This window comes from Barbus barbus, assembly GCF_936440315.1.
Source record: "Barbus barbus genome assembly, chromosome: 45".
Lineage (NCBI taxonomy): Eukaryota > Metazoa > Chordata > Actinopteri > Cypriniformes > Cyprinidae > Barbus > Barbus barbus.
The window spans coordinates 10,317,791-10,341,736 of NC_136723.1; the positions used below are offsets into that span (position 1 = coordinate 10,317,791).

Genomic DNA, 23,946 nt, shown 5'->3' on the forward strand with positions numbered 1-23,946 from the left:
TCTATTTGGCGTATTATTTATACGCATTTTCATGAGACCAGGCTCCCCATTCTATTTACACCACCATGCTGGCAGGCAGGAATGGCCGGGAGCAAATATGAAATGTATGGCGCTAGCATGAGTTTCAAGGCAACAGAGTACACTGCGCAATTCAAAAGACATAGACCTGTACATAGCAAAACTTGATATATTAAGCATAACAGATCCCTATAATGCCCCCGGGGTGCTTTTAACGTGTATCAATAAAGGAATAGATAGATTTCCTGACCTGCAGTATCCTGATATCTACCTCATCAACTTTCCCTCCTAACATTACTCTGGAGAATCTTTAAAAGCTACAAAAGCCTGGAGGGGTACAAATGGACGCAATGTAATTTTTTGATGAATATTCAGGAGTCTGCCAGCTAAAATCATAGACTGTAAAAATGTCGTCACTGGAAAGGTAAGTTAACTGTGTTGTTAGCTAACGTAATCGACCCTAGCTGTCCTTGTAGGTAGCCAGCATAGAGCTCCAGAGGTTGACGTCACGCAATCTAAACTCCACCATTTTGGCAGGCCATCAGGGAAGCGCTGGAATGGCTGTAGCATTGATATCGACAGTGGTCAAACAATCATTTAAAACCAGACTATTTAGACCTTACAAACCTTACTATTTCAATATGGTAGACAGCTGCTGAGCACCAGGATGCCAGAACAAGCGGGGGAAAGCTAGGGTTGCTAACCGTCCCATATGGCTTAATTTATGTGTCCTGTATGTGACCTCCCTTGGCCCGTTTCTTGCCCCCTCATGCAGTATTCCTTAAGTAAATCAGAAAATCCTGAACATAACTGTTCGCTTCACAATAAGCGGCGCTCACGCTAACATTCCGTCCGTGTTTTCACTTCAGTAAATCAGTTTTGGCAAACGTGACAATGTTGATTATTTTTCATGAGTCCAACATCCAGCCATGCAAGAAAACATGGAATCTACCCGAGACATGATCAATAAGGCAAGCCGTCTTTCACTATTGCAAAACAGAGAAAAAAACATTTTACATTTAAGTAACTAATAGCTTCTTAACGTTGTAGCCTATCTAATTCGTAAAACACACAAAATGACAATAAAAAAAAGTGTCAAGCACCAAAAGTAACCAATTAAATATATAAGTTATCTTTAATTGAAAAATACGCATTTCCTACACACACACATACATACAGTTGGCATAAACACAGTTCCAAAACTCTTCTGGCTCACCTTTGCTTTTTGGCAAACTCTAATCTTGCCTTTCTATTTTTGGTGCTGGTCAGAGGTTTGCATCTTGCTGTGTAGCATCTGTAATTCTGTGTCAACGTCTCCTGAGGACAGTAGTAGTCTTTTAGGGTTCATTTTCACAGCTTTTATGATTTGTCTGTCATCAACTACTGTTGTTTTCTCAGCCGATCAGGTCGTTGTTGGTTGCTGGTGTGACTGGTGGTTTCCAAACTCTTGATTTCTCCATGCCCTTTGTTTTTGCTATAGCTCTAATTGACTTCCTCTTTTCTTTTAGCATCCAAATTGCTTGCTTTTCCCTCAAAGTCAGCTCCCTCATCTTCATCCTGGTTTGTGTGTGTCATCATCGAATGCAAGATTCAGAATACAGAAGTAATGGTACAGACACTGATACGACACATTACCTGCTTTAAATATCTGAAGAATTAATGCAACAGGACACAGCTGATCACTTAGAAAGACCTGTGAGGCAACTGTTCCATTACTTATGCTCACATCAGATAGAGGGATGAAACTCTAAAAGTGCTGAACTTCTTAGCTGGTAAAACATTGATGTGTTGAATCACCCAATAATAAAATGTGACATTCTGTAGTTTTGTCTCATATTCATCTTTTAATCATATCTGCTAATGTCTTGACTCCACAGCCAACAGAGCAATTTTGGGTAACACTTTAGAATACTGTTTCTTTCTTACTGCATAACTAATAAGGAATTATTGAAGAACTAACAGGTAATTATTCAATAACACGTAACTCACTACTGTTAACTAAGGAAGATGTGTTAACTAATCAGTATGTAATACAATTTTATGATTGTGTTAAGTAACAGTTAGCTAATCAATAATTGATGTATTCTTTCATACCTCCTTAAGAACTACTATTAATTATCTGCTAGTTAAGGTTCAAGAAATATAACTATGAAGTAACGACTAATGAACAGTCATACACAATTAAATTGAGTTGTGACCCTCTCATATAAATGATATTAGTAGTAGTAGTAGTATGAAAATGCCATATTAATAAATGCAATATAGAGGTTATTGATTAGCTAACTGTTACTTATCACAATCATAAAATTGTATTACATACTGATTAGTTAACACAACTTCTTTAGTAGTTAACAGTAGTGAGTTAAGTGTTAATGAATAATTACCTGTTAGTTCTTCAATAATTCCTTATTAGTTATGCAGTAAGTAAGAAACAGTATTCTAAAGTGTTACCCAATTTTGTCTTTACTGTTCCAATACTTTTGGAGGACACTGTATATGAAGAGTTTATTTGCAAAAACAGATAACTCAAAAGATTTTTCAGAAATCAAGTTTTTTATTATGTTATCATGTTTGTATTGTGTTTTATTGTGTTAGATAACTGTATTTTTATTTTTTTTTTACCTAATCAAAATAGCCCAACTGCAGTTTAATTAATAAGATTAATTGGAATGCACAATGAAAAAACATGATTTCTGAAAATTGTTCAAAACAATCTGTTTTTGCAAATAAACTCTTCATATACAGTGCCTTGCGAATGTATTCATACCCATTCATTTTTTTCACATTTTGTTATGTTGCTGCCTTATGTTAAACTGCTTTAAATTACTTTTTTCCCCCACATCAATCTACACTCCATACACCATATTGACAAAGCAAAAACAGAGGTACAGTGCATAAGTATTCTAAATATTTAGCTGAAGTACCTTTACAGCCCCAAGTCTTTTTTTGTTTGATGCGACAAGCTTTGCTCATCAACATTTGTCAATTAAACCTTCTGCCCAGTCTGAGGTTCTGAATGCTCTGGACTGGGTTTTCATTAAGGCTATCTCAATATTTTGGTGCATTGAGCTTTTCTTCTTTTCTGATGAGCCCCTCAGTCCCTGCTTCTGAACAACAGCCCCACAGCATGAGGCTGCTACCAGCACACTTTACTTTTGGCATGGTACTCTGGAGGTGATGAGCAGAGCTGGTTCCCTTCAAACATGATGCTTAGAATTGAGGTTCATCAGACCAGAGAATCTTTTTTCTCAGAGTCTGAGGGTCCTTTAGGTGCTTTTTTTGTAAATTCCAAGTGTGTTTTCATGTGTCTTCACTGAGGAGAGGATTGAGTCTTGCCACACTGCCATAAAGCCCAGATCAATGGAGTGTTGGAGAGGTGTTTGTACTTCTGTAGATTTCTCCTATCTGCATATATGATCATGGAGCTCAACTAGAGTGACCATCAGGTTCTTCGTCACCACTCTAACCAAAGCCCTTCTCCATCAACTGCTCAGTTTGGCCAGGAGGCCAGCTCTAAGAAGAATCCTGGTTGTTTCAAACTTATTCTATTAAGGGTAACAGAGACTACATGCTTATGTGACCCTTCAATGAAGCAGAAGTTTTTTCTGAACTCTTCCCCAGATGTGTGGCTTGATGCAAACCTGTTTCTGAGCTCTACAGACTGTTCTTTTGACCCCAGGGCTTGGTTTTTGCTCTAATATGCATTATCAGCTGTTGGACCATTTATTAAGATGTGTGTGCCTTTCCAAATCATACCCATTCAATTGAATTTGCCACAGGTTACTTCACTCAAAATCTAGTAACACCTACAAGCAATATGAATGCTCCTGAGCTAAATTCCAACTGTCCCAGATAAGGGTTTGAGTACTTATGCAAAGGAATCATTTAAGTTTTTTATTTTTAATAAATTTGCAAAGCTGCTATAAACCTTCTTTTTTTTCCTTTTTTTTTTTTTTTTGCTTTACCATTATAGTGTATGGAGTGTAGATTGATGTGGAAATAAAAGTAATTTAAAGCAGTTTAAGGCATAAACATAAGGCAGCAACATAAAACATTAAGGGGAAAAAAATTAAGGGGTATTCGCAAGGCACAGTATATATATATATATATATATATATATATATATATATATATACATACATACATACATACACACATACATACACAAACACACACACACACAATTCTCCCATAAAGCAAACGGGAAATCATTCTAAGGATCCCGATAGACAACGGGATATAAAATGAATAGAAAATGGTTCAAATAGAATAGAAAATGGTTCACTGCAATAAAACGTGCCAGCCAACACAAAATGTGGGATTAAATGGGTATTTCATGACATTCATGATGTCTACTGTACTCACAGTGATATAGCTATGCTGGCTACCTACAAAGGACAGCTATAGGGTCGATTACGTTAGCTAACAACACAGCTGACTTAACCTTCTAATGACGACATAACAGGTTTTAGTCGGCAGACTCCAAAGTTGAATATTCATAAAAAAATTTGATTACGTCCATTTGTACCCCTCCAGGCTTTTGTAGGCTTTTAAAGAGTCTCCAGAGTAACGTTAGGAGGTAAAGTTGATGACGTAGTTGTAGATATCAGGATACTGCAGGTCAGGAAAGCTATCCGTTCCTTTATTGATACACGTTAAAAGCACCCCGGGGGCATTATAGGGATCTGTTATGTTTAATCTATCAAGTTTTGCTATGTACAGGTCTATGTCTTTTGAATTAAAGTGCGCAGTGAACTCTGTTGCCTCGAAACTCATGCTGGCGCCATTCATATTCGCTCCTGGCTGTCCCTGCCTGCCAGCACGGTGGTGTAAACAGAATGGGTCACGTGACGTCCAGAGCTCTATACATCATAAATGTCATGAAATCTTATCCGTTTAATCCCAAATGTTGTGTTTGTTAGCACGTTTTATTGCAGTGAACCATTTTAGTGGTCTATTCTTAGGAATAAGATAAAATTATTTCCCCTTTGCTTTATGGGACAATCGCATGTGTGTGTATAGGAAAATGCGTATTTTCAATTAAAGATAACATAGATTTAATATGGGCTGCTTTTGGTGCGCAACACTTTTTTATTGGTCATTTTGTGTGTTTTACGAATAAAATAGGCTACAAGGTTAAGAAGCTTAAATGTAAAATGTTTTTTCTCTATTTTGCAATAGTGAAAGATGGCTTCCATTATTGATGTCAATCACAATCATGTAGATTGCATGTTTTCTTGCGTGCCTGGATGTTGGACTCATAAAAAATAATCACATTGTTTGTATTTGCCGAAAGTGATTTACTGAAGTCAAAACATGGACGGAATTGGCATTAGCGCAAGCGCCACTTATTGTGAAGCGGGAGTGACCAGCTAGCAAAGGATTCTGCAGCCTTCCTTGAACAGTTATGTTCAGGACTTTCCGATTTAATTAACGAATACTGTGTGAGGGGGAAAGAAACTGACCAAGGGAGGTCATGTACGGGACACATAAATTGAGCCCAATATACGGTATGGTTGGCAACCCTAGTTTTCCCCTGCCTGTTCTGGCATCCTGGCACACAGCAGCTGTCCACCATGTTGAGATGGTGTAAGGTTTGTAAGGGTTTAAATTATTGTTCTACAACTGTCGATACCAATGCTACGGCCGCTCTAGGGCTCTCCTGATGGCCTACCAAAATGGCGGAGTTTAGATTGCGTGACGTCAACCTCCGGAGCTCTATTGTCAGAAATATATATATTACAGAAACAGAGTAATATTCTGAAATATTAATTGAAAATAACTTTGTTTTCCATTTTAATATATATTTTAAAATGCCATTTATTCCTATGATGGCAAATCTGCATTTTCATCATTACTCCAGTGTCTTCAGTGTCACACGATCCATTAGAAATCATTCTGATTCAGTGCTCAAGAAACAGTTGTGCTGCTTAATATTTTTGTGGAAACTGCGATACTGTACATTTTTCACGATCCTATAAATAGAATGTTTAAAATAACAGCATTTGTATGAAATAGAAATCTTTTGTAAAATTATATTTGTACTGTCACAATGATCGATTTAATGTGTCCTTGCTGAATAAATATAAAAAACATATTGCATATAAAAAAACTGACTGACCTCAAGTTTTTGTACAGTAGTGTGTTAGTCTATTTAGAAAGGTCTGTGTGTGTGGATCGAATTGCAGAATGGTTTTGAATGACTCCCTGAACCAGTTCACAAGAAGTGATTCACTAGAATTATTCGGACATTCCAGCGCTACTAATTCAACAGCAGCATGACAAATGTTACCACAGTGACGGGACTTCACCCGAAGAGGGCGTGTCACTGGGGGCGGACCAGGGGCGGGGCTTGCTGCTCAACTCTCCGGTGTGAATTCTCCCTCTCTCCACTGCTCGTCCAAACTTCACCTGCGAGCAACGCACAGAGCGACTGCCTGATCCTTTCAACACACTCAACCAGACACTTCCCTCGATACTAACAAACAACTTCCGACGTACATATTTCTGTTGAAAATCTCTTCGGACTGTATTAAGGAGAGCCGGGCTTTTCTATAAGGATGCAATCGGTTATCTGCCTTTTCGGTGCCTTCATAGCAGCCGCTGTGTTTCATCCAGGTATGTCATTTAATTTAAAATTAAAATATTGTTATCTCACTCTCCCATTCTTTCATGTAACATCGCTGCCGTAATCCGAGAATTGTGTTGAACAGGTTCGTTCCTATAGTAACCGTTCTACTCTTTTACTTCCTTACATCAATGAACATCAACAAGTTTTTATTATAGTAGCCGTTGTCGTAGTTCGTTGGCAATCATTGCCAGGTCATGTGTTGCACTTTTCATTTCTCCCACGTTAAGAGCAAGAGGTCACCTCTCCACCTGAGGAAGATTAAGCCATCTGGCCCGCCTCGGACATTCACATAATATTCATTCATTTTATCACCATCAGAGACTGCGATGAAGCTTTCAAACTTAAAGGATTCTCAGTACAGAAAAGTGAATAGGAAGTGTTTAAACTTTTAGTGTGGACGGGTGACTCGCGACGTAATGTTGTTGATACTGCGTGTTTCTGTTTCGGTTCAACCGCATCGCGCGCGGCGTGACATCACTGAAATGTTTCTGAAATCCCCGTCATAGTCTATTGTATGCGTCAGTCCCAAATAGAAACTAAACGCGGACCTTAAATAATAATAAAGTCCTGTCATCCTTTACTCACTCGCATGTTGTTGTTAAGAAGCTGCGTGGCTTATTTTCTTTCGAAAACACAAACTGAACATTTTATTTTACATTTATGATTCCTGATCATCTGAAGTCAATATGTTTATATGAGAAACAAACGGAAAACACCCAGTGTGCCCGGAATTGAGTCAGTGACAAATTCTTAGTTTGACCGATGAACGAATCATTCAGATGGACGGAATCGTCAAATTCACATTCCCATTGACGCTGAATATTTTGAACTGCATTTATGATACTTTTATTGTGATTATGCGTTCTCTTTTAAGCTTGATTGTTCAAGGCCCCATTCATTCTAATAGCATGGGTAAAAAAAACGAATAGCATATTCTTCATTCACCCTTTTTTCCGCAAATGATAGAAAGTCACGCGGGTCTGGGGTGATATGATACAGAATTGTAATTTTGGTGTGAACTATCCCTTTAATAAGCGATTGCATTAGTTTGTGTTCAGGCTTGGCTGGTGCCCAGCGTGCGAAAATTGTGTTAAATTAATCAGTAATTAAAGTCTGCGATTTTGAGACGCGCGAGAACACCGCTGCCCAGCTTGAATCTTTTTGAACGCGCGAGTGTGTGTGTGCGCGCATACGGGGAAAGAGAGCGAGCGTGTGCATGCTCACGAGAGGTGGAGGGCGGTGTGTTACAAATTCAGCCATTTGACTGGTGTATGTTTTTATCAGTGTTACGTGCTTGTTTGCTCATCAAAATGTATTTGAGATGTCTTTATTCGTCTTCATAGATAGGCTTAATCTATGTTAAGGCGGTAAAGTGATTGATAGCCTAACTGAAGTGGCGGCTGCTGTAATAGGCTACTGCTCATTATTCTTTTTGAAATGTTTTCTTTTTTTCTTTTTATTGTGTCTATCCATCCATCCATCTGACTTTTTTCAATTTCAGAAGTTCACTGTTTATACTTTGGCTATAGGGGTAGATTTCCTGTTGTGATGCACTATAAGCTACTACCTCAGACTATTTTTAAAATCATTTTCCATAATTGCTCACATTAATTGCAAGACCACGCGTTTATTGAGAGATGATTATTATTTTTTGCTTTACAAAATTATTTGTCACACTGCAGGACCATTTAAATTTTATCTAATTGGTATTTAAAAATTGTAGGGGGAAAGTGCATATTACAAGACCTGAGAGATACAATTTCCTTTATAAAGCACTTGTGCATATAAAATTTAAGCTAGAATGTTGTTGCTAAAATAACAACTATACTATCTAAAAATATTTTTTACTATTTTAAATATGAAACTGTGCCATGTGCAATACATAATGGGATTTTTTTTTTATCTAATTAAATGTGTTCAGCATAAAACGAGGGAAGCTCCTTCACACAGAGGGAAATGCTCATCATGTGACATCTTCCAAAATAACACTTGTCTGTCAGCCTGTTTGCAGAACTTCCTTTAATTTTATTGTACGACAAAGAATATGTTGTTGATTATAAATGCACTGGAAATTCATTGAAAAATACAGTTTGAGTTCAGGCTATTGTTGTGGGATTCTGTCTGATCTGACAGGGTGATGGGTGTGGTTCATGCTCTTGCTTGGGGAACCCATACCGTCCCTCAATATTTCCTAGTGTACTTTCTAAGTGACAGAACATGACATCATATGAATTATCCTGAGATGTAAGTTATGTTAGTATAGGTCTGTTTCCCCCACACAGACGTTGCTGTAAGCTATGTTTGCAGTTTCAAAGAGTTCTCCCCCACCCCAAACACACACACACACACATAACCCATAGCCTTTACTCAAAGGGTATTTGCTGTTATAACCCTCTGGCTCTTTTTGGTTGTGTGTTGGAAAGGTCAGTTTCTCTGAAGTGCTGTCAGCAGGAGACTGATCACCTGTATGCAAACAGGTAAAGCATCTCTGCCATCTTAGCGAGCTCAGTGGTTGGAACATGTGCTCTGGTTGTATTTTATAGGAAAAAACCTGCTCCGTGCAGCTTCCTGAATACATTATTTAATTTGTTGATCATTAAGTAACCTGGCTGATGAAACGTTTCCTTATTCTGATTATGAAGAATTTTTCCACTCATTCTGAAAGCTGCATGATTAAAGGTCTGATGAATGTGGACTGGCTTTAGTAGCATGCTTGAAAAGGATACAGAAATCATAGTAGTATTTTAAATAAAGAAAATTTCTTGGGGATTCCTTAATGTGCATTTGTAAAATGCACTCTTGGAAAATTTTTGTTGGGTTAAGTTAGGGTTACTGAAACCACAGCTGTATTTTTATTTCCGTTTGCATATCAGTGACGTCACTCTGAATGACATATGACTGGTGAGGAGGAACTGAAACACTCGATAAACCAGAAAGCACAGGCCTTTGTTTAGCACGAGAGATGAAAAAAAAAAAAATTACATTAAGACCGACACTAAACCGCATCTCCACCAGGAAATCCCACATCTGATCATTTAAGCATTCAAGTGAAATATTCATGCCACCGTGGCCTGATGGGGGAATATTTTGTCATTGTTTATTGGCAGGCAAGGGCTTGAGCTGATTAACGTCAGTTCCACTTAGATATCAAACAGGAAAACACATGTAGTGAAAAGAAAAGTCTAATTCATATTTGCATGTTCATTTAGTTTAAGCATAATATGGAACTGCTTTCAGGAAGAGCCAATGGGAGCATATGGTAAAAGCTAATTTTATAGCTTTGGGGCTTTGTTCGTCTCAAATACTGGGAAGAGAGAAAAAACCTGAGAGCATAGGCCAAGTGAACAATGTTTCATGTGCTAAAATGATTGTGGGTATTATTCTGAAATTATTGGATCCAGGCTTAGATGAGACAGGCAGTTAAGGTTTCAGAATGTGCTTTTGACCAGCCATTTAAAAGGGTTGAAGTGCCGAGGCCATTATGTCATTATTTATTCATATTTAAATTTACGACCACTCATGCACATACACGCGTGCACACATATGTTCCATCACAGGCTTTTACAGTAAAGTACTTGAGCCATGTGTTGGACCAAGCATCTGCTCTCCCATGAACACAAGCACACTATGTACATTATCCCTCCTTTATCTTTCTCGTCCATCAGACACACTGCACGTTTGCTAATGGATTAATCGAAGCATTGGTAAGAAGGAAGACCTGCTGTCTTTATACCACCCAAAATGGCCCCCTGAGACTTCAGCCGGTCTTATCTACTCATCTGGTCCCACAACCCTCCTTTTGCCACATAATCAAAGGGAATGCTTACATTAGGTCCAGTACGATGATGGGCTGTTGTGTTGGTTACCGGCACTAAAACGTCTTTTCCCAAGATTGCTGCTTGATAAAAGGCAGTTGGTGGTCTTAAGTGCTGCATTGAGGGAATATTGTTCTCTCGCATTTATATTGTTATGCATATAAGCAGTGTAGCAATGCACAGCAGGGAGACACAAGTTCAAGGCTTCTGAGCTAAGCTTTAAATGAGAGTTCTAACTTTTGTGTGAAGTACACAATAATGTCATTTTCACACTGGAATTCTCATCTGCGCTATCAAATATGGAAGTGGCAACAATGTTTATTCAAGTCCTCCTGGTGGCAGACCTGCTTTTCACTTAGAAAACACTCAAGGCTGCGGGTTTTCTGATCAATATCCGTCATTGAACTGACTGTAGGCGTTAAACTCAGTTCTTGCTCATAATCAGAATGCAGAATGCTGATAAAATGTAGCGACTGGACTCAGTTAAGTTTATCTGCATTTATTTATTAATATCATTGATTCTTGCAGACCACACACCAGCGGCGTTTGGCAGCATGGCAGGATGTAAGGGAATGTTAATGAGTGCCCTAGTAAAAAAGTAATATATTTCAAATACATTTATTTCATACCAAGTAAAATCTAGTAACAGTTACTGACAGATAACTTGAGACTTACTGATATAAAAATTATAATTAAACTTTATTTGGCACATTACTTTTGCACAATGCACATTTCTTAATATTAAGTCTAAAATGTCTTTTAATGCCACTTTTGATGAGAATTGATTGTATAATATCGATTTTATTAAGTACATAAATATGAAAATTTATTTGTAGTATATAAAAGCATGAAATAAATGTATTTCAAATACATTTAAGTATATTTATTGTTCACTAGGGTGGCAAACAAATCTTCCTGTCTTTTGAGTTTTTTATCCCATCTTGAGTTTAATGGGATGGTTTAAAGAGTCATAACTGACTCTAGCTCATTTATGGGCCGGTGATATAAATATATTGATGTGGCAGTCGATGAAAGGGTCCGGGGATAGCTATCGATTAGACAAGCATCCAATTATTTCTAGACAACGTGTTTTTTAACATGTACTTTTTGGCGGTAACTCAAGAGCGTGGTTAGTCGGTCCACGACGAGGCCACCTTGTGTCGTTCAGTATAGTTTTAGTGGCAATTATGTGGCTGTTGGAATGTTATTTATAAGTTTGCTTATAGCGCAAGAGTCATAAGTCACCCTTTCTTCGGGGGTTGTTGTATCGATCAGTTCAGAGATCACAGTGTAGAACCAATTTGAGTGCATTTACCGCTTGCGTTTATGAAACGTACATGGTGCGTTTTGATCCGAGACTTTTTAAGCCATACATTTTGAGGACGATAATACCCCCCAGAAAAGGATTTACATGCATCAAGCTGCTTGTCCACGTGTAGTGGTTAATGGTGGTCTGGAGGATATTATTTCATCAATGTCAAATGTTTGTCCTGGCATTTAGATCCATCTACAAAAGGTTGCGAGTTGTAGCAGCCCTTAGCCCGTCTCCCTCCTGCCAAATCACTTTCTGTCAAATATCCATCTGAGGCTTTGAGCGCTTCAATTCAAGCTGACATTCAAAGCCACACAACCTCTCTGGCAGCCATGGAGACGCACGATAACCGGATTCCCATTCTGTGTCCGTCGCTTTGATGCCGTCTGTGATGTGCAGATTGCATTTCTCCATGTGTGAGGAGACGTTCCTGCCTGCTACTCTTGCCTCTTTAAGTGACGCTTTGAACCCAAAAGGGCATGACAGAGCAAGGCAAAGTTTTTTTTTCCCTAAATCTGTACCGGATAGAGTGAGAGAGGCGGATGGAAAGAAGGTTAGAGTACCCATGAGCTCCATGGCTTAGGGACGGGATCTCCCAGAGCTGTCAGGATGAATGAGGAAGCACTGACGTTGGTTAAATCTATTAAAGGCAATGTGGGGTGAACCGTGAGCTTGATGGGTGGTGGCCCTATTCAGAGATGCTTGGCACAAACAATGCGAGCGGAAGAGACGGTCTGAATTCTCAACATTTAGAGCTTTAATTGCTCTTTACGTAGATTCACAATGTGCCTATTTGTTTGAAACCATTTTTCTTTCAGATTTGAGCATAAGGTTGTGCCATTTAGACTTGAGAATGAAAATTCCAGCTGCAGTTTGAATTTAAATCAAAGAAAGTGGAATTAAAATTAATGGAAATTCACGTAATTGTAATTTTAAACTTTGTTTTTCTAGTAGTCCACCCCCCCCCCCCCCACCCCACCTTATGTTGTTTTAAGCCTGTATACTTTTCTCTTTCAACTGAGTTTAATGTTGTTTTGGACCCCAATGACTTTTATTAAAACATTCTTCAGAATATCTCCTTTTATGTTAAACAGAGAAAAGAAAGTCATTATCATCATGAGCATGGTAAATAATGACAATTAGAATTTTTGAGTGAACTATCATTTTAACTAGAAAAACATATTTTTTATAAACTGACTCTGGTGGAACACTTAATTTCCCAGCAGAATACATTATTAAATTGCAACTTTAGAAATTCAACACAGGTAAAGTCCTCTTTCTGTCATTCCAATTCAGCATCCTTTGCAGTGTGGCAAGGTGACGCAGTAACTCAAATATGAACTCAAACATGGTCTGAGCCAAAAAAAAAGAACACAGAGAGGTATTAATTTGCTTATGGTTGAAGGAATTTCTTAAAGTGACCATTCACCCATACAATTTGTCATGATTTAAGGCTGTAATACACTACACGGCTTTTAAAATCTGAACAGATTTTTAAAACGCCAGATACACTTATACACTTACTGACTTTGTAAACAGTCACAAAGGAAAACTGGGCATCATACACTAAACAACTGAGGCTCATACTACAGAATTTAAAGCTGTTCTGATCACAACAAACTCATGTAGAAACGTGTGCATTGTTGCTATGAGACACGCAAATGAAAATAATATGTGTTCTAAAATCAGCTAAGAATATCAAACATGTTTGATATCCTCCAACTGGATGGAAGTCTCATAGTCTCTAGATAAAAATCAGTCTGTAACCATCATACACTATGCGATTTTCTGTGGAATCTGTCAACTTGTTCAGACTGTAAATCCGGGAAAATCGGGGCAAAAATCGTATAGGGTATTCTAGCCTTTACAAAATTCCAAACCTGTAAGACTCTTCTGTGGAACATTGAGACATTTTTCAAAATTACTTCTTTTGAGTTTCACAGAAGAAAGTAAGTCATACAGTTTTGAAACGATATGTGGGTGAGTAAATGTTGATAGAATTTTTAGCTATATTTAAAATTCAACCCTGGTACAATCAGGAACAAACTCCCCCAGACAGGAGTTACACATGGTAGAGTTTCAATTGCAGCAGAGGTTGCCAGTGAAAGAGGAAGTGGGAGCCTTTTTGAAGTCACTAGGTCCATTTTAGATTTACGTCATCCATCTTTACCATGCGGTCTCTCTTGGTACATAGCTCTAATGAAAAAGGGTCAAATGTTATTCCCACTTACAATTTAGTGGCCTCTTCCCTCATGCTCACATCCCTTTTTAGCACCTCCCACTAAATCATGCTCAGAGGCGCTGAATTGTTGTCTTTGTGCGCCTAAGTAATAAATTAAACTGGTTATGTGATTTAAAAGGGTTACTGGTGGGAGCAAAAGGGAGTATGAATGAATGGGTGGGTGAGGCTGCGGCTGGAGGAGTGCATGATAAAAAATATAACATTGCGGAGATGAAAACCTTGAACCCAAATCTCAGAGGACGAAGTTCAATTGCAAGTTCATGCCCACTAAAATCACTTGTAGGAGTATCATTAAGGATTGTCAAACAAAAGGGCTCCCAAAGATGCATGGCATAGAAAATCAATTGCAACTCAATTTATTATTTTCAGATTTCCAAAACGGCTTTGCTGCATCATTTTACATGCCATAGTCGGATAGCACTGGATTTTTGACAGGTTAAACATTAAGCAAACCTCATGGTGAAAATGATTAGGGCAGGCAGCCGACCTGCTCCCCTCCCGAGAGGCATGGAAAGAAGCATCCTCTCATGCGATAAATTAGTTCCAGCTCTCGCAGGCTGGAGGAGCTCCCTCAGAGCTTTGTGTTGTTTCAGCGTGCACTGTTGTAATGCGATTTTAAAAGGTTGAAAGTTGGAGTAGAGGTAAATGGTTGATTATGTACACACAACCGGTGCACATCTGCTTCGGTTCACATCAGGGAGAAAAGAAACCTGCTCTTTTCCCCCTTCCTGAACCTGTTTCAGTACATCGAGAACAGTGGCCTAAGAGGCTTTTGTGACGCCTCCCAAAATTCCTCTTCGTGAGCAGGTCTTTCTCTCCCTACACATGCAAATTTAATGGTTGAGGGAGTTTTTTTTGTTTCGTTTTTTACACTATCTGCACCAACATCACACATTTCCCCTGTTTTGCTGCTGCTTTTGTGATGGGAGTACCGCAGAGAGCAGGATAAAGCAACAGACTTCCCTAGCCGATCTGACTTTGTCTTTCTTCTCTGAGTTGTCATTTGAGGGAAACTTTAGGACGGATCCATCTCTCTTATTTATTCAATAAATCCCACCTCTGGGTGTTTGCCCTTTTCGCTCCCTCCCTCCCTCCCCTCAAAATCTCTTGTTTCTTTATTCATCCTGTGTGACAGCACTTTCTGCATTCAGCACAAATTGATTTATTTACCATCCAGAGGGGTCAAGTACAATGGGCCCTATGTTAAAAGTCCTGTAGATGTGCGTGGAGGAAAACTAAGAGTGTGCTATGCTGAATATCAAGTTTGAGGAAGCTGTGCTTGTTAGAAGGCCATCGGAATAGAAAATTGCTGGAGTGGTGAGTGGTATATCTGAAAGACCCCTTTAGGCTTTGCTATACCAGTAGTCTGCCATTTTGTCACCCCATGGCCTCCACTTTACTGTGCTATGTTAATAATCCTATTGACCTGTCCTATAATTTTCCTCACAGCAAATGAGGCAATTGCACATCCAACATTAACCTCCACAGAAATGGGTTGTGTAACCGCTAAAAGCCATGGTTTTAGCCTTCAAAATGGCAGCTTTTTAATAGCAGGGCTAACTATTCTATTCAAAGTGTTCATATTAGCCATTATGTGAACTAAAAGCCACTGTGCAAGAGAAAGAAACAGGAAAGGGAAAGAGATTGCAGTCAGATGCAACCACCACCCCCCCCCCCCACCCCAAACACACACACACACACACACACACACACACTTTTATGATGCTAACCAAGCACTGTATATTTTTGGCTGGTCCTAATTTCAGATGTTTAATACATCCGACAGCTGGTCTTAAAACTACAGTGATATATCTGGGATGTATTCATAAATGTATAAACATAAATCATTCTGCTGCTTATAACAAGTCACCAGCACATTCAGTGCACTTTGAGGAGTCCACTCCATCTTCTGAAGTGCCGTTCCAGCGACATGAGGCCATAATATATTTGAAAGGAACTTAGTTGCTGTCTGCTAGTATCCACGCTGAAAGCTTAGGGTGATAGCACACTAAATTTAACCACAAGCTGACCAACTTCCACTTCTTTTTTACATCCTTATTTGGAAATACCTGTAAGCGCATTCAAAGTGGTCAGAGATAACACCATTCTTGGGAGGTTTTCAAGCGTTTATCGTAGATCTCATACTAAAGGTATTTAAGCTAAAAGCCTGTGCCTTTGGTGTTCCCAGCGTCTTAGGTGGACTATTTGTAGGTGAAGAGTTTTAATTCCTTTTCTTGCTCCCCGGCTCACTCTATCCCCCTCACGTTGGGGCTGCACACACATTTTCGGAAAAGATTTCTTCAAGTGTGTTCCTTGGAGATAAGAGGCAATGCATTTTTCGCTGGGCAGTGTGCTAATCTTCTGCTGTTCTATATATAGGAGACACAAGCTGAAATATTTGTTTGATTCAGGCCCATGCATTGGTCTCATGACCACATTTCGGCTGTCATTTAATGAAATTGACCTACGAAACACAATGTTCCTCACACAAACGCAAAACTAAGGAATACAAGGGCTGGATTTTTCCCTTTTTATTTCTGTGTCTGATGCTCAGTATGTTCACAAGAAGTTTGTCTTAAAATGAAGCAAAATTTTATCAGAACCCACAGCTACTTTGGAACAGATGTCAATAAAGAAAGATGCTTTTTGGTCAGTTATAGTTATGGCATCTATCAGCTAGGGTTAACTTTGCGATGCTAACTTGCCAAACTTGACCCATTGCTGGTCATAAGCCTTTTTCACTTGGTTCAAAGTCTCTGTTTTATTCAGTTTAGGCAGCAGAACTAGAACTTTCAATATAATTTATCTTATTTTCTTGCACACTGCTAACTCAGGCATGCGGAAGGGTAACGTATCATATCTCTGTAAAGCTTTGGAGCATGTTTGATCCTTTTCATGAACTCACCCCAGTGGCTCTCGTGTCTCAGATGGGCCGAGGCAGCCAATGGTTCAGTGCTACGACTGATCCGTTTTATCTACAGCATCAGACGCTGCACCATCCTGGGCTGCAGTGCCGATACTTCCCCTCTCATCTGCTAAACATCTCAACACTCTTTTCCAGCTAAGAACTAAAGATGGGGTCTCTATCTCTATTTATATATATATATATATAGGCCTATTTGAGAATTGAATTGCTAAGTTGTTGTTTTTTTCCTTGGCATTGAAATTTATATTTAAACCAACATTACTATTTTGACTATGATATTGCTTTACATTTTAAATGTATATGCACACATTAAACAAGCTTACATTGAGTAAATTATATTTACACCACATTGCCAATTACTTTGTCTATTTTTGATCTGCCAGTCAAGTTAAAAACGGAGCCAGAACTAAATTCATTGTTGTGGGTCTCCAAGCAGCACATAGCAGTGGCATCACTGAATTAATTTATGTTTTTGAACAAAACAGTGAACTATTTGATAACAGTCACTTAAATGCGTTTTGAAATGAATTGGTGGGTTTGAACAAAACGAATGACTGAATGATTCAATCAGTGATTCAATTCAAATCACTTGCAGAAAACCTGCAGAAAAGGTCACACAAAATTCTCACAACTTATGCACAGACTAACAGTATACAGTATGGTCACATAAGTTTGCGTTAACAGTTATTTTTTGCCATATGATTTGCCTTAACAGTTATTCTTTGATTGATTCAATGAATAATTCAATTCAAATCATTCATAAAAACTGTCACTAGTTGTGATCTATTGGCGTATAGATGTAACTTGCAAGGTCGCTTAAAAAAAATCAGTATATGTAGTTTTGCATCCTGCCTAAAATATTTAGACTTATAAAGCTCTTTGTCGCGTAATTTGCATTACCAACCATTTTGACTCAAAACAAACATGACCTGAGCAGAAACTCTTACACAAAGCTCTGAAGACAAAGCTCTCCTTCATATTCAATATTGTTTTGATTTTGCTCATATATTCCTCAGGTGTTTGCGTTTTATTGGAATCTGGGGCTCATTTCTTGTTTTTGGCCAGGGAAAGTGTTTTTAAATCTTATCTTAGCTCGTGCTCTTGTGGTAACTGAATCCTGAATGCCCCCAGGAGCTGTGCGGTAAAACGGCAGGGAGGAAACTGGATGCCCTTGTCCTGGCTCTCGCTGCCAGTGGCTATGCTGCATCCCTCTGCATGATTGAAACTACAAAGCAAAGCTGACTTTATCTTCTCATCCAGTTCAGAACGTGCCTTGGTTTTGTTTCCCCCACTTTTAAATCAAATGAAATCTACAGTATAGTGATGCCATAACGGTGTTCCCAGGCCTGACAAGTATTTGAGCAAAAACATCAGGTGTCTGCAGGTCTTTTTGAACCGCCTGCTTTGAAGGAACAGAAGGTTTGGCTGCAGGAACCTGATAGTTGAAAGCTCTGATGTTTCAATACAAGTGATGTTTATGTCCTGCATTCCTCTTTCTGTCCATTCAATGCTTTCACACAATATTTCAAGAAAAACGGCAAACATTCACATGATAAACACCCCTTTCTTTCAGCTGCCTCTGATTTTTCTGTCATTCATTTACAATAGTAATGTTTTTGCTCTGTTATAGTGGGTGGTTGTGCAGAGAGTTGGAAAAGGATTTGCTTCTCCCAGAGGCTCAGATATGTTTCATTTAAGTTTGAAGTTTGTCTTAGATGATTCTTCTAAAAGAGCGTAATTTTTTCAATGTTACTCAACAATATATCTTATATCTAATATTGAGTATTTTTGAAAAAATAAATAAAAATAAATGATAGATAGATAGATAGATAGATAGATAGATAGATAGATAGATAGATAGATAGATAGATAGATAGATAGATAGATAGATAGATAGATAGCCAGTTTAAAAACTATAATTTTTGTAATTCTGTTCAATTCAACTTGAATTCTCTTTTGGCTCTCCATTCACTCTAATTGCCGTCTATGAAAGACAATAACGATATTAAAGCAGTCTCATTTATGATTGTGATTAGGGATGCACTGATATTAAAATTCTGTCCAAAACAGTAAGCCAATATATTTTTATTTACTTATTTTTTTATATAGTTATGGCTGATTGATAAATTTGAAAAACTAACTGATTAAAACTTAACTGAAATAAAATAGGTTTTAAAAAGTGCATGAAAGAGCATTAAGGAAGTGCATTAAAATCCTTTAGTTTTTGCAACTCATCTATGCACAATCAGCTTGTAACACTCCAAAGAGAAAGGAAAACTTGAAATCGCATCATATGACTCCTTAATGAATAATAATGAATAATGACAAAAGCATGTAACAAAATAATAAAAACAAAAATAAAAAAAATAGCTGAATATTTATAAATAATGATAAATGAAACTAAAATAACACTGATGCCAGTACATTACAAATTTCTAATATTTGCTTACAAGCAGTATGGTATTAATATATCATGCATCCCTAATTATAATTATGATTTGTAGAAATAAAGATCCACAAACTGGCACCAAGGGACGGTCTGTTCTGTTCATCAGACTGGATGTCAAGTCTGGTCTTGTGCAGTTCATTGGGAAGGGGGCAGTTGGCGGGTGTGGTTAGGACCAACAAAAATGACTCTGTCTTCAAAGTGTAATGCAGATGGCTTTAGGGTAAAATTCCATTTCCCCTCTAAAGCGCACACAGACACAGACCCGCAACGACCTCCCCACCCAAATCTCACACACCCCACAAACAGATGTGCCTTTGCTCATACAAATAAACACACAGGAACATATTGAAAAAATTCAGCTTCATTGCTGCTTTTTTGTGTGCCAGCAGCCCTAGTCAGGTGAATTCATAAGCAGTTGAATACCGCTGTTCCAAGGCCTACATCTATTTTTCAGCTGTGCCATGTGCCACAATGGCACTTAAAATTTGAGTAGAGCTGATTTAAAAATAATCCACTATTCAAAATTATTGCTGGAATATAATACCACAGTATTTCTGAAGGTTATCCTGTCATACTAGGTTTTGTTATCTGATAAAAAAAGTCCCCGTTTCACCCTTTTTGCCAGGAGCACTGGGCTGGGAAGTGTGCTGGACAGCCAGGTGCCTGAACTGAAGTGAAGTCCTTTGAAGTTTTAAGGCAGATTTCATTTCTTCATCAGATCCCCAGCTGAGATCAACTTATAATGACTAGGCTTCATATTCTTTTGAAGGAGCAGGCCTTGAATCAAGTTGTATTTTAAAAGAAGGCCACAAGTGATATTTTGCCTCTAAGGCAGGAGACTGTAGACTAGCATAGTTCTCAGCATGTCTTTTTGAAACCGCTTCATCATAAATCTGCACTGAAAAGGACTTTCAGAAACTGACCTTTTGGTTTTCCATGGCCTTTAGGTGAAATGCTTGAACGTTGGGTCTAAAGGACTTGAATATCTAGTGGATGGGCTGAAAAAAAGTATCGGTGTCAGCTATATAAATGCACAGCATGGGTTCCTATGCATTAGGCAATCTCTGTGTTTGCTGCATTTCAAAGACATCAGGTGTTCAAAGAGGTTATTGGAAACTCGTATTATATAAATATGAATTAGAACAAAAGATGTCTTACAAAAGATGTGCCCTTTTTAAATTGCATTACCACCCCTGTCACGTTTACTGCTTCAGACCATACCAAACAGCTTTTCTCTTGAAGGTGATTACATTTACATTGACTACAGTATGTCGAGGAAAGAAAAAAAGGATGCACATAATGTTTTAAAAGCCTGAAGCTGTTATAAAGCTGACTGGTGTGGGAATGGTATTATTGCCCGCTCTCAGATTTTTAAAATAACATGCATGAGTCTAACACCTTCTGATGCACAGAGTAAACAGCGTAAATGATTCAACACATGTTCCCTAGATCCAAATCAGCTCAGAAACACTCTCTCCAGCTCTCATCTGATCATTAGCTTCTGCCTGCAGTTAACGGATGTGACCAGGACCTTAATGACTTTACGCAATTTGACTACAATACAGCATCCAAACAGACACACGGTGGGGTCCAAAGAGCTAAAATATTTACAATTATGAGCTATTTCTAGATTCATGCTGTTGTCATTAAAGAGACCTGTCATCATTTATTCACCCTCATGTGGTTTCAAACCTGTTTGACTTACTTTCTTCTGTATAATGCAAAATAAGTTTTTGTTTTTTTCCCATGCAATGACAGTCAATGTTGTTGGATCCCAAAATTCTTCAAAATATCTTCTTTTGTGCTGACAGCTTTTTCCATAATTATAGCATAAATACTGGTAGTAATACCTTACTTTATGAGGTAATTGTGTTGGATAATGTGGTAAAGAAAAAGATTTTGATTCAAGTAAAAAAAAAAGATACAATATTTAAAAAAAAAAAATACTGGTTTAGAATGACAAGAGGGTGAGTAAATATAACAAAATGTTCCGTTTTGTAAATTTATTTGAATGCATGCAGAAATTCATGTTCACATTTCAATTCAACTTTAAACTCAAACTATTATGCTGAGCATATGATTTAAAATGAAGAAAATTTGTATTCAATTAGTCGTCTTAGACTTTTGGACCTCACTCAAAAGTATGTGATTAAAAGTAATTTTATTAACAACATGATAATGTAGCAAGTGTGTGCCAAAAATTATAAGCATCTGGAATTTCATTATTAAGATGTTAATTAGCTTGAATTGACTTTTTCCCTCGTGGCAGTAACAAAGTGGGCATTTTTTGGTCAGCGTTCGCCGGCAATTTAAAAGAGGCCAGTCTGATTGCATAGTAGTCTGTGACGGAGGAAGGAACTGGTGTAATTTTAAGTTTTGCAGAGCAATCACTACATGGGGTTATAACTAGATTGGTGGCACTGCCTCTCAACCTCCCCTCCTGCCACCAACATTCCCCCACTACTGCCTCAATTTTGAGCTATTGTGTTTTTCTTCCTCGCCATCACTTTCATGCTCTGTCACCATCTCTCTCTCCCACGGTTTCAATCTGTCTTTCTTTGCATGCCGCAAAAGCTGTGTTACCTGATGCTCAACATTCCATCATTCTGCATATAAATATAGAACAATAATTATCAGACTCACCTCTGCTCTGTTCCTCAACATTGTTTGATTGAGAAGGCTTCGTTTTCCAAAAACTCTCTGAATCACATTGTTGTGGGATTAGTCAATCCAACTGTATCGTTAAAGACCAAGACGATATCGATTGAAACTGTCAGTCTGCTGATTTAAAAAAAAAAAAAAACATCAGTCAATTCTGAAGAGCTGGACTCTGTGGCCATTAATGGCCATCTTATCTGCTGAGAGCTGACTGGAGAACCTGTTTAAAAACCAATCAGCGTGTGCCCACACAATCGCCTTTGTATCTCCCTTTCCCAATGTCCTCTGTTACTCAGGCTTACCTTTTGCATGATAAATTGGCCGGAACGGTTTACCCCGCACAACACTGCTGAATCAATTTAGCCACATATGAAATGGCAGCTCGAAGTGTGAGACGGAGCACAGTAAAATAAACTTTCAAGGTATTTCATATTGAATAATGGATGTGCCAGAAGCCATTACAAAATCATTCCGTTTTCCATCCTCCCGTCGCCAGCAGCGAATACGAGACATTTCAAGCAAATACGGTAATAAAGCAAGTGTATGATTCACAGAAGGCAAGATGTTTTACTCCAGATACTGTGATTAAATATGGATGTTCTTCATTATAAAGACTCTCAGAGAAATCTTTTCAGATTAACCGCAGGTCCCTGTATGCCTCTCTCGGCTGAATGGCTGTACCATATGTGATATTCTTTGTTTGTTCATTGCTCTTTCATTGAGGGGCCGCCCATGCCACATTGCTTTTACAGTAATCGCAAATGGCAGTGGTGATACATCATTGCACATAAGGGATATGGTATGTGTCCCAAAAAAAAAAAAAAATCCAAAAGCTCACATGGATGTTAAAGACTACAAGCAAAGGAGGGAAGCACAGTCTTCCTTGGCAGCAGCTTTATTGCTCAAACAGAGGATGTGCTCTGTGTACTAACGCTTTTCTGTCTGTCTTAGTGATTGTGTGCACCTCCTTAAATGAAACCTGTTACCCAGGCAAACAAAACACATTTGCTCAATGCATTTTTCTGCTTGGTGAAATGAAAAAAAAAAAAAAACTGTCATTTACTCACTTTTATGTTCAACATAAGAAAGAAACTCATTCAGCTTTGGAACGACATGAAGGTGAGTAAATGATGAAAAAATCTCTTTAAACAAGAATTAATGTAAATTCTTTTATAAAAATTATAAGCTTCACATTTCTGCTTTTAAAGTGACCCCATTCACCTCCATTGTAAGTGCTTCTATCATAACCTGGATTTTTGCTTCTCTGTAACCAAAAACAAGGGAAGAGTCAAAATTATTTTTTGTGGTAATCGACATGCCATAAATGTCATCAAATGAACTTGGCTTGTATTGAACACAACAGTCTGTTTAATTCACAATGGGAAATAAAACTCAGACATGTAAATGAGATCGACAATCCGTCCTGGAGGAGGTGTAAAAGGAAGGGCGGCGCTACTCTTGAAGGATTTATATAGACAAGCAATGCTCATATCTACCCTCTGATGTTAGTGACAGCATAAATTTTATGGGCGGCCTCTGAAGTTTCTCTTTCTGACCTCCCACCCCTGTCTGCAGAGAGTTTCTGATATCCATCTTAAACGCACAATCTCGGCAACTTCAGTTTTGAAGCTCGAGACACGCTATGCTCACTGGTAATATACACCTTCTCAGTTCTCACTCAGTCCTAACTAGCGAGCGTTTCTGCCAATTATATCTATGACACACGGAAGAGACTAAAGTGGCTCCTGCCATTTCTGTTCCTCTGGGTATTCACAGTGGTCCAAATATATCTCCTCTGATTCACTACCCTAATCAGAGTTTCATCCATCTCTGGGTTTTGAAACCGCTGGATTAGCCTCTAAACCACACAAGCTTAACGGGTTCCAGACCGATGC

The 23,946-nt window shown here is 38.3% G+C and overlaps 1 protein-coding gene across 2 annotated transcripts in view; it reads left to right on the forward strand.

The window, feature by feature from the left end:
• The first annotated feature begins 6,405 nt into the window (after positions 1–6,405).
• The window catches only part of LOC306863943 (CD166 antigen homolog), a 65,750-nt gene continuing 48,209 nt past the window's right edge, over positions 6,406–23,946 (forward strand). The window contains exon 1 of one of the 2 annotated variants that reach the window (XM_079407554.1): positions 6,406–6,636. In XM_079407554.1, the coding sequence (XP_079263680.1) occupies positions 6,579–6,636 (58 nt within the window). In that variant the 5' untranslated portion in view covers positions 6,406–6,578. The remainder of the gene's footprint in view (positions 6,637–23,946) is intronic. The other variant, XM_079407555.1, reaches the window with a different exon arrangement.